At 35.6% G+C, this 11,466-nt stretch overlaps 1 protein-coding gene across 2 annotated transcripts in view; it reads left to right on the forward strand.

Annotated features, from left to right (window-relative positions):
• LOC123680400 (serine/threonine-protein kinase 32A) overlaps positions 1-8,352 on the forward strand; it is a 160,377-nt gene extending 152,025 nt beyond the window's left edge. The window contains exons 10-11 of one of the 2 annotated variants that reach the window (XM_045618283.1): positions 5,259-5,471; positions 7,644-8,352. In XM_045618283.1, the coding sequence (XP_045474239.1) occupies positions 5,259-5,471; positions 7,644-8,087 (657 nt within the window). In that variant the 3' untranslated portion in view covers positions 8,088-8,352. The remainder of the gene's footprint in view (positions 1-5,258; positions 5,472-7,643) is intronic. The other variant, XM_045618285.1, reaches the window with a different exon arrangement.
• Positions 8,353-11,466: the final 3,114 nt, after the last annotated feature.

Genomic DNA, 11,466 nt, shown 5'->3' on the forward strand with positions numbered 1-11,466 from the left:
TGGGTGTTAGCCAATACTACGGGCTACAGCAGTTTTTCTTGAGCGTTTCTGTCCTTCATATAGCTAGCTTGTCCCAAAAAGTCCGAGAAGGTGCTTCCAAAAGTGCTTTAGTTTTGCAAACTTTGACTGCAAAATTTTCACCATCCTTGTAGTGAATTTTAACAATTTCAATGTGTTGTTGAAGCGTGTTTCGTTTCATTTTTAGTGATGATGTAGTCAAGGGAAGAGGAGGGGTTATAATAGAAAAAATTTTTTTTGACGACATGCTTACTCATATCTATAATGTGAAAGAAACAGGTCTGATAACGAAGTTTGAACCAAATTACTCGAAATATTTTTTTTATTACCAATTCGATTATTCTTATCTTATACTTGGTGTTCCTCAATTGGAGCTACGAAAGAAAATTCGAGATTCCTTGAGTAATTTTAAAAATAAAAAGGCCCATAAACATGTGCCCGCAAACGCTTTGTTTTCGAGATACAGGGTGCTTTTTGTAGTCTTACTCTTTGTGATGCTTAACCAGTTTATCGAATCTTTATCAATCTTCGCTACAGAGTTCGTAAATAAGTACAAAAACTCATAATTAATTTATTTATCACAGCTACCTAACTGGATCTTTATGATAATTTGGATATACCTGAGAATAACTATGAAGAGCTGTTTGAATTTTTTTCTCGAAATCGATTGCAGATACGACAAAACTACAACAAACCAAAAAGTGTAGTACTGAACAAGAATTTCTTTTCAAATTTTTTTGAACTACCAGTGGTTCACAAAAAAATAATTCTGGAGGACAGAAGCGGGCACCCTTCCAGAAAAAATTCATCGTGTAGATTTGCATTCAATATTTGGATATCACATAATGAAAACTTCAAATTGTAATATCAATACCAATTCAAGCTAAATATCTTGTGAAGGGAATGTGCTATGAGAGAAAAACTTGAACTTTACCACCTCTATTTCAAAAACAAAGCGTTTGCTGATCCATGTTTTAGGACTTTTTCTTGAAATGATCCAAGAAATCTGTCATTTTCATTTGTACCTCCAATTTAGGAACACCCTTTAGATATAGTCGATTCAAAACTGATGTCTTCACATATAATTTGCTATTTGAATGAAACACAATGAAGTATTCAACACAGCCCAGACAATTTTTCGATGAGAATTACTCGTTCAGTTCTTTGATAACTAGGTACATATTGAAATTTTGTGACGAGAATGATACAAAAAAGCGAAACAACGGGTAAATGTATGTACAGTTTTTTATATCGTTGTCTAGGGGTTATAAAAAAGGCCGCCGGTACTTAACTATTGTTTATTTACACTATGTACAATTCAACTTCAATTGAATGTACAGCCACTGAACTTTCGTCTAACGAAGTTATTTCATTTCGTCTAATTCTTAATCGTCTAATTGTCTGATTATTCGAGTAGATCCGTCTATATCTAACGTCGAATTATTTAACTAGCTGCGTCTAATATATTTCACGTCGAATCATATGCGTCTATCACGTCGAATTATTTAATTTTTCCCGTTTAATCTGTAACGTCGAATCCTAACTATGTTCGTCTATTCTCTAACGTCGAATACCACCCTCGTTTGTATGTATGGTACTCCAGTCTCAGTCTTAAGTCTCAAGTACCTCTTCCCCTTACGTTTCCCTATATCGATAAATCTGCATGGTCCACCGTTTTAGGATCGATCGCGTAGTTTTTGTATCGTCAAGTCAGTAGCGTATCATTGGTTAAGAATTCGGATCCTTCATGTATACCGATGACAAATGCAAAAATCAGAGATGGCAAATAAGGGGCGATGCCGAGAAAGCCGATAGATAAAGGAAAATAATAAACCTCGGACAAAGACGATCTCGTTTTGCAACAAAAATACTCATCTTTAAAGCGACAATAAACTCATAAACCGTAAGGGGATCCGATATTTTACTGACGTGTCGATTTCAAAGGAAAGTGAAATGATTATTATTGGTTCAGTTATTGGAGAAATTTTCGTTCGTCGGCCATCCGAGATTTCTGAATTCTTATATTTTGAAAATCTTGGGGGGGTAATTAACTCCAGTACCCCCTCCCCATTTCTATGCCCTCGGATGTAGTTTTTGCTTGTCAAATGTCAAATGTTGACAGCTTCAAAAGTGACAGATAGCGGATTATTCAAAATGAAACCTCTCATTCGAATATCCCCTATAAATTATTACTGCCAATCATCAGTTATGGCAAATATTCCCTCTGATATAGCAAGTATACGTACCTACATAGTACATAGGACTCATATTGAATGAAAACAAACATATTCAAAGCAATATCAAGAGAGCATTCGCCCTACATTGTGCTGTGAAAGAATAGCTGTAATTTCGCCTACAATTCATTAGTTTTCCTTTTGTTACTGATTTCACCGTTCGTTCTCGACGAGGTTGTGTTCCAAACGTAGCATCACTGTTATTACCGCTGTAAAGCGAATGCTATCGTTTTTTTTGCGTGGAGCAATCCGTCTTCAGTTTCGAATTCATAAATTCGATTCAGGTATCCACCTTTGTAGGGAACTGGGAAATTCGGCTTAAAATAACATACTCAATCTTACTGCGGATGGAAATATTTCCAATTCAAATCTTTCTGCGGCATAATTGTTTTGTTACGTGCTGATTTCAACTCATTAAAGGTATAATTTATATGGAACATATTCGTTACTACGAGCCAGATGAAGTTCATGACGTTTATTCATGAAAAGTAACCAATAAAGGTATATTTTATCAATTTTTCATGAGGAGGTATTCATTTAGTGTTTCCGAAAATAAGATAATAGAATAATTTTAGATGAATCGCCGGCACATTTCGGTCAATATCTCTCCAATATTCCGGCGGATTTTGATTTTCAGATAGCTAGAAGTCTAAGGATTATCGGCATGAACACGGTCCTTCGCATAACCTCACAAAAATAATCCAAAGACGATAAATCACAAGATTTTGGTGGACAATTCACATCGGCGAAACGAGAAATGAAGCATTCTGGTAATGTTTTTTTGCGGTAAAGCCATAAGGAGTCATGCGGTGAGGCTTGTTGCACTATTTTGCTGGAATCACATCGTTTCCAATTCCAAATCAATACTTTTAAGCTAAGAAACATCTGTGATCATTCGGCTATAGCGAGGAGAAATGACGCTTTAGAGTGACCTTTCTCCACTTTCAAAAAATTTCGAGTCAATCGTCACACAAGTCCAAATTGCACACCGTACTAAAAAATATTTCGGTGATGTAATGCTCTCTCAGCAGTTATATTAGTATTTTCACTGCTTCATATGCGACAATTCTGCCTTTTTACATAACCACTGAGTAAAGAATGTACTTCATCCAAACGTTGTTGTTTAAGCACCCAGTCGGCTTATGTTTCACGCTTTCCATCGTCAGCTGGCTTTAGTTTTTATGTCAACTGTACTGTACTGTCAATTGCATGGCTGGAATTGAGTTGTTGAAGTGTCTCTTATCCTTCTCATTATTACAGATAAATGCTATAACCTCTGAATCCTTCACAATTGCGTCTAGCATTTTTGTTACTGTTACTTCTATCAATATTTATTTTTTATTATAATTGATTAAGATGTTGTTGAACACCAATAACCACTTCCTCGAATACAACTTTTTTTTGGTTATACAGGAAGAACCCTAATCGACGAACAACCCTTACTAAGGGTTAGACGGTGTGGGATTCCGTGTTTGAAGAACAAGACCTACTCACTAAACCTAACCTAACCTGCGGCTTTTCGCTCCGAGCCTCTATTTGCCTATTAACCTTTTGACCCTCTGTGTTTACACCTCTTTCACGATTGCTATCGTGTGGTTTTGGTGCATACCTATATCATTCATAGTGAAGTTTTTCCGAATAAAACTGACAAACAGTACTGTAACAGGCCAAATGAAAATTCCCCGATCTACCATAGTAAAACACATTTTTTTCTGGCAAATTTTGATTTTATTATTCAACATAGTTGCCTTCGAGGGCGATACAGCGATTATAGCGATCTTCCAACTTTTCGATACCATTTTTGTAGTACGATTTGTGTTTCGCTTCAAAATAGGTCTCAGTTTCGGCGATTACTTCTTCATTGGCGCCAAATTTCTTTCCAGCGAGCATTCATTTGAGGTTTGAAAACAGGAAAAAGTCGCTGGGGGCCAGATCTGGCGAATACGCTGGATGCAGAAGCCATTCGAAGCCCAATTCATGCAATTTTGTCATTGTTTCAATCATTTGTGACACGGCGCATTGTCTTGATGAAACAGCAACTTTTTTTCTTCAAATGGGGCCGTTTTTTAACGATTTCATCCTTCAAACGAATGAATAATGCTATATAATAATCGCTGTCAGTTAGATAGTTTAGCCATTTGGAGGTTTTTAGGTTTATTGCACTTAAACAGCTTCAAACACTGCTTAGAATCTGTAGCACGTTGTTGCTTTTGATAGATTGTGAGCTTGCGCGGCACCCATTTTGCACACAGCTTTCTCATGTACAAATATTCGTGAATGATATAATGTACACGTTCAGATAATATCTTCACTATGTCTGCTATCTAGATCAACTTCACTTTACGGTCATCCAAAATATTTTGTGAATTTTTTGATGTTTTCGTCGGTGACAGCCTCTTTGGGGTGTCCACTGCGTTCGCCGTCTTCGGTGCTCATTTCACCATGTTTAAACTTAGTATACCAATCAATGATGGTTGATTTTTTTGGTGCAGACGGAAACTTTTCATCAAGCCAAGATTTTGCTGTGTTTTTTCCCTTCAAAAAGCAATATTTTATCAGCATACGAAATTCTTTTTTTCAAATAACAAAAGTAGCTACATTCACAACGCAATATCTCACAGACTAATGGTCGGGATGCTGTCAAAATTTTGACACATATCTTTTGGAGGTTGGTACTAACTAAAAATCATTTGGATTTAATACTAGCACCGCCATCTGTGCATCAGACCGAGAATTTTTCAATTGACCTAATATAAAGATGTAGATTGAAATCCAGATCCAAAATACAGCATACCGTGTCGTAAGACAGGCCCAAATGTTGTTCGAGTAGTGAACCACAAATCACTACAGAGTAAAGATTCTGGTTGTTGCTTTTTTCAAAACTAACAAATTTCACTGCAAGAATGCTTCATTAACATTTTTTATTTTTTGTTCATTGAAACAAAACACTCTTATTGTTTTTTGAATAACAGAATGTAATAATAATATGAAGAAAACCTTTTACAGAAAGACCATCTCAACTGTGATCCCTCATTCGAGTTGGAAGAGATGATCATAGAAACGAAACCGTTACATAAAAAGAAGAAAAGGCTGGCAAAACAGAGATCTATTCGGGAAATCCAAAATCCCGCTAACCAGGAATTGGTAAGGTCTATGCCCAATTCACATAGTGAAAGTAGTGTGGCACTAATTTTCAACCGTCTGCAGAGGATTTTCTGTGTATGTATGAACGTAACAGTGTATGAATGTTTCTGTGTAACCGGAGTGTGTATCAATTTTGAAGTTTTTTTTGACAATGACTAACGAATGATACTCAACAAACAAAGAGGTACCATTTTTTGAGAAAATTTCCATAACAGCCCTGGATCGACATCTTTATACGAATTCTACTTCCTGAGAAAGATTTTTAGGAGCTGAAAATTGTGCTGGTACCAAAGTATAAAACGAAAAACAGTATTATAACATCAAAACAACATTTTCTGAACCAGAAGAGTCCGTTTAGTACTCAGGTAATTTTCCGTTTTTTTTCAGTTTTCCTCTGTTTCCTTTCTTCTATTTTCTAATTTGTAGAATGTTATTCAATGACATTTGGCAAAAAGATTTAGAGATATTGAACTTTCCAGAGAAATATGTTTTCAGTATCATGCTGTTCACAAAATTTATCCTGGGATTTCCTGTTTTCAACTAGATAATATTAAGTACTGATTCAATCAAATTCATATTTCTCGAATTATCAAGACAAACATTTCGTATGGCTAATCCTTAGACAACTTTGACCAATGAAAACTCAGTATGTACATAGGCGTACGACTTTGTTTCCGCCGTTCTTTTCGAAATTCGATGCTTTATTGTAAAAAACTGGTTTTACATTCAAACGCTGATCACTACTTTCACCAATCTTTCGGGCAGCGTACGAATCTCGCATTGAGAAATCTGGTCATCTTTTGGAGCGATCCACGAATCGATCCATTTTTTCACTTTTTCATAAAACCGGAAGTGCTGGTCAGCCAGGCCGTGTGCCATTGATCGAAACAAATGATAGTCCGAGGAAGCAACGTCTGAAGAATAAAGCGGGTGGAGTAGGACTTCCCACTTCAACGTTTCCAAGTATGTCTTGACCACTTTCACTACAAAAGGTCAAGCATTTTCATGCTTTAAAATCACTTTATCATGTCTCTTAGCTCGGCTGAAACGCATTAATTGCATTCGATAACGATCGCCTGTGATTGTTTCAGTCGGTCAACATATCTTGTTTTTAACTCGTACGGCACCCAATTTTCTTGTTTTTGAATCATTCCCATGACTTTCGGGCTTTTTGAAATGCCTAGTTGCGTCACTCCCAATGGTCCTTCCAATTCTTGTTGCGTTTGACACGAGTCTTGATCAATTAATTCCTCCAATTATGCATCTTCGAAAACCTCCTCTCTTCCACCGTCATGCTGGTCTTCGACTTTAAATTCACCATTCTTGAAGCGTGAAACCATTATCGGCACGTTCTTTCACTAATAGCGGCCTCACCATAGGTATTTGAGAGCGTTCGATGAGCCTTAGCCGTAGATTGCTTTATATTAAAGCAGAAAATTAAAACTTTTCGCAAATGATGAGAATTCGGCTGGTACGCTGACATGTTTAATCGAGAATAAATTTATAATGCAGACACAAATCGACTTATACTTCGATGGCGTTATGTTTACAAATACCCTAGCTTATTGTATGACATCTACGCTCTATTCATTTCGATTACTACTTACCGAAACAGCCATTTGTTGCAAAACGGCGGAAGCAAAGTTGTACACCGAATAATTGAACTAAAATACTATTGAAAACTCATTGGAGGGGCGTTCTCATAAAATTTTCTAGGTGCGCTCTCTTTCAGAGGATTGCGAGTCATCCCGGGACCACTTATGGTATCCCTGCCATATACACCTTTCATCACTATACCGGAACGTGGTGACTTTGGTTGGTTGTCCCAAGCAGTTCCGTCCTTCCTGCAAAAGCGCAGCCACTACTCATCAAATCTCTATGTATTCGTTTTCAGCACAAAAACAAGCACAATTCATTGAAACATAAGTGAATTTCAAAAAAGAATATTTTTACCAACTTCGTTGGACTCTAAATCAAAAAGACTTCATGAGATAAATTATGTTATTAATATCAATACACTGCCCCATACTCTAGTTGAATGAAATTTTTCCTTGGCATTAGCTAGAGGTTTATGAACGGCAAAAATAAACAAAAAGCTTAAAGTTAAAAAATAAAATAGATGCACACACCTTAAATGTATGTCTGTCTGTATGTTCGCGGTTGTCTTAGAAAAACTCGACCGATTTTATCAATACATTGAATTTTTTTCGTTGCCAACAATAATCTAACTTCATTTTGTTTCTGTAGGATTCAGAATCACCGCTGGATTCACCCCTAGCATACATCCCAGATTTCAAAGTATTTAACAGGTACCAAGAAATGGCCAAAAAACTAAGAGAGGAAAAGGAAGCGGCTTGGGAAAGAGAACTGGAGCACGCAATGAACTTATCAGATCCGATTTCTTGGGCACCCCCTGCAAAGGAAATGCCTGCAAAGAAAATTCCTGCAAAGGAAATTCCTGCTGGTTGCTCGAGTAAATTACAAGAATCAGATTGTCATGCTCCTGCTAAAACCGAAAATCACGATTCACTCAATGAAGCTAAGGGTAAACCGCACTCGAGTAGTGGACCTTTGCTAAAAATAACAGAGAAAGAGGAGAACGAAGTCATCGACGATCAGAATAGGATGCAGACTCTTGATTTCATCGATAGAACCCCATCCCCCAGTGAAAAAAGTACAACCAATCAGTAGACTTTGTTTATTCAGATATAATAAATATGTTTTTCGTCGACCTCTAAAGAAAGTGATATTTTACGTCCTGATTCGGACTGAAAAATCGACTTTTATGGAAAGCAAGTATTTTTCGTCTGCAAACACTTTTCGTCTGCAGCGGTTACTATGATGCGGGCCACTTTTTTAATGGGATTGTATTGGTAACTTTGAAACCATAAGAGTTAGAAGGTCGGTCAAATGGAGAAAAAGTTGCATGCATAGAAGCATTCAAGCACTCAAGCAGTTCAAACAAATCATCAGAGACGGTTATTGAGATATCATAAGAAAAGTAAATTATGTCATTTTGAAATTTCTTTTTTCCCCACCTTAATTCAAATATCATCAAAAAATGTTACAGGAATTTTTTACTCGACAGTAAATTATCCTCAATTTGAAGTAATCAGATTTCGTATCCAACGTTTCGTTCTCTCTGGGTCACCCTCAACCTCGTTTTTTCAATACGGACCTGCATATTTGATGACACTTTTCAAAATAACTTTTAACGCTGAATTCAACGATATATCATACAATGTCATTCAAAGTTGATTTTCAGGCGATTTTGACACTTATCCAAATTTACTGGTGTGTATGTAAGAAAAAACAAGTCTATCAACGATATCAATGTTCTGACCCAAATTCAATTGAACCCAGAAAACAAAATCGAGAACTGTGGCCAGTGAATGGAATTTATCGAAAACTGCTGTTAATGAAATAGTCAAGAGACGCGAATACAATGATTTTAAATTTGAATACCAAGCCTTGCAAAAAATATATCGTAATGATCTCAAAATAAAGCTCGATTCTGTAATTTGTTTCAATGGAACAAACGACAAATCCAACAATAGTGATTCTTTGCGAGAAGATTGAGAATGTATTGGAAAGTATTCAAGGAGACGAAACAAGCAAATGTATAAGAAGTATGGGTTCCAGAAACGTAAAGTGCATTTTACAAAATGGTGAACATTTCGAACACTTACTTCATTAATTTTCATTCACTTTCGAATAATCATTTGATTTTTTTTTTTTCATTAGAGGATACTTTCGTTTAATTATTATGAATTGAAATATGTAAATAATTATTAATGCTTTCTTGCTTTGATTCTCATATGTTCCATTTAGTTCAAGATGGGTAAGTTGATTTTCTTATCGAAATGTATTGCTTGTTGTTAATTAAACTAAAGGTACCTAAATGTAATACAGATCCGACCCAAAGAAAATTGGATAAGGGTCAAAATCACCTGAAAATCGACTTTGAATAACATTGTATGATATATCGTTGAATTCAGCGTTAAAAGTTATTTCGAAAAGTGTCATAAAATATGCAGGTCCGTATTGAAAAAAATGAGGTTGAGGGTGGCCAAAAGAGTACGAAACGTTGCATACGAAAGCTGATTACTTTAAATTGAGGACAATTTAATGTAGAATAAAAAATTCCTGTAACATTTTTTCATAATATTTGAAATGAAGTGGGAAAAAAAGGAAAATCAAAATGACAGAATTTACTTTTCTAATGATATCTCAATAACCGGCCCTGATAATCTCGATTTGTTTGAACTGCTTGATAATGCTTCTATGCATGCAACTTTTTCTCCATTTGACCGACCTTCTAACTCTTATGGTTTAAAAGTTACCAATACAATCCCATTAAAAAAGTGGCCACTCTGTATAGTTGTTACACTTGAAATCAGAGTACATATTGTTTATATCCATCAAAATCATGATCGAGTCTTCATTTCGAACAGGTACGTGTTCGAGGTCATCAAACTGGTGAGTGTCTTCTTCCAAAAAAAGTATATGAGGTGAGGTCTACGAAAAAATGTGATATGCACTTCGGCGGAAAACTGTCTATGGTCTCGCTTGATTGCTAGCTATGGGGCTCAGCTACCAATTTCAAGCCTCGACTATAATAGACAGTTTTTCGTCCTTACGTCCTTGATGCGTAAATCACTATTGTTTATATATGTATATCCTTTGTATTACCGACCAATCCTGAGATGATGTATGATGCTTAATTGCTGTCATTAAATTCTATTTTTGTAATAATGTGTTTCATTTTCAAAAATATATTGGCTTATAAAACTCTTTCGAGTGCTTGTTCATTCATGCACCCATTGGAGGCCACAGAACTGTTGTAATATATTATTTGATTCATTATGATGTCATTTTGTCAGTGATTTAATCTAGATAAGGAGTTCTGATGAAATCATCTAGAAAGATTCGACTGATTATTTTACATTTAAAAGGTTTTCCAAAAGAGAGATTTCATTTCGAATAACACGCTATTTTGGCAACTATCATTTCTGAAGCTATCATCTCTAAACATTTGACAAATATAACTACACAACTGCTAAAAATGGAACGATACATGCTTCAACAACGTATTGAAATTTTTAAAGTTCACTACAAAAATGGTCGCTCAAAAAAAGAGAAAATATTGCTGCTTTAGCCCATAATGTTGACCTAAACCCAGGTTTTCAAGAACTCAAGTCAGTCGATCACAACCAATGTCGTATCTTTGCTGATAGGTTCCTTAAAATGCATCAAAATGATTTTCATGAAAATATAATCTTCTGGTATGAGGCCTTTTCTTACCCCAAAGGTTAAGTTAATCAGCAGAATTTTCGCATTTAGGGCTTGGAAATCCAATAATGATTGTTGAAAAATCTCTTCATCCTCAACGTGTCACTGTTTGGTGCGGTTTTCAGGCTGGTGGTGTGATTGGAGCTATGATGAATGATTTTTTTAAGACCAAAATTGAAAGATATTGATGATGACGTTTATTCTCAACAAAACGGTGCTTCTTTGAATTTGAATGAAGAATGACCTAATGATAATCAATAATATGATTTGGTGCTGATTTGTAATGGAATACATACACTGTGTACGTAAAGTATGAAACAAATTCATTTTTAGCTAAACAGGCCATTTTAAGAAATAACCCTGAAACAGGTCGATTTTTGATTAAAATTTACCATATTTTAAAATAATAATCTGATATACAGAGTGAATTACTTTCGACTAATGACGTCACCGTCATTCTTTTTGAATGGAACACCCCCATTTTGTCTCAATTTTCCGATGACGCTAGCTGAGCTGATTCCAAAAATGTATCACATGTTGATTCCAATTGGTACAGGGTGGACAAAAATACAATAGTTATGTGTGTGCTGATAAAGTAATGCGTAACATTCTTCATTACCTAGTTAAATTAACAATATTATCGAAAACACTTATTGTCTAGCGGCAATTGGTTTGAATGTAACACCCTGCTAGACCACGAGTACCAAACATGTTTGGAAACAGCTTTTTTATCAATCTAAAAATGTAAACTATTGTTACATTTTAAGATTGATAAAAA

Source organism: Harmonia axyridis, chromosome 5 (assembly GCF_914767665.1).
Source record: "Harmonia axyridis chromosome 5, icHarAxyr1.1, whole genome shotgun sequence".
In the NCBI taxonomy this organism is placed as follows: Eukaryota; Metazoa; Arthropoda; class Insecta; order Coleoptera; family Coccinellidae; genus Harmonia; species Harmonia axyridis.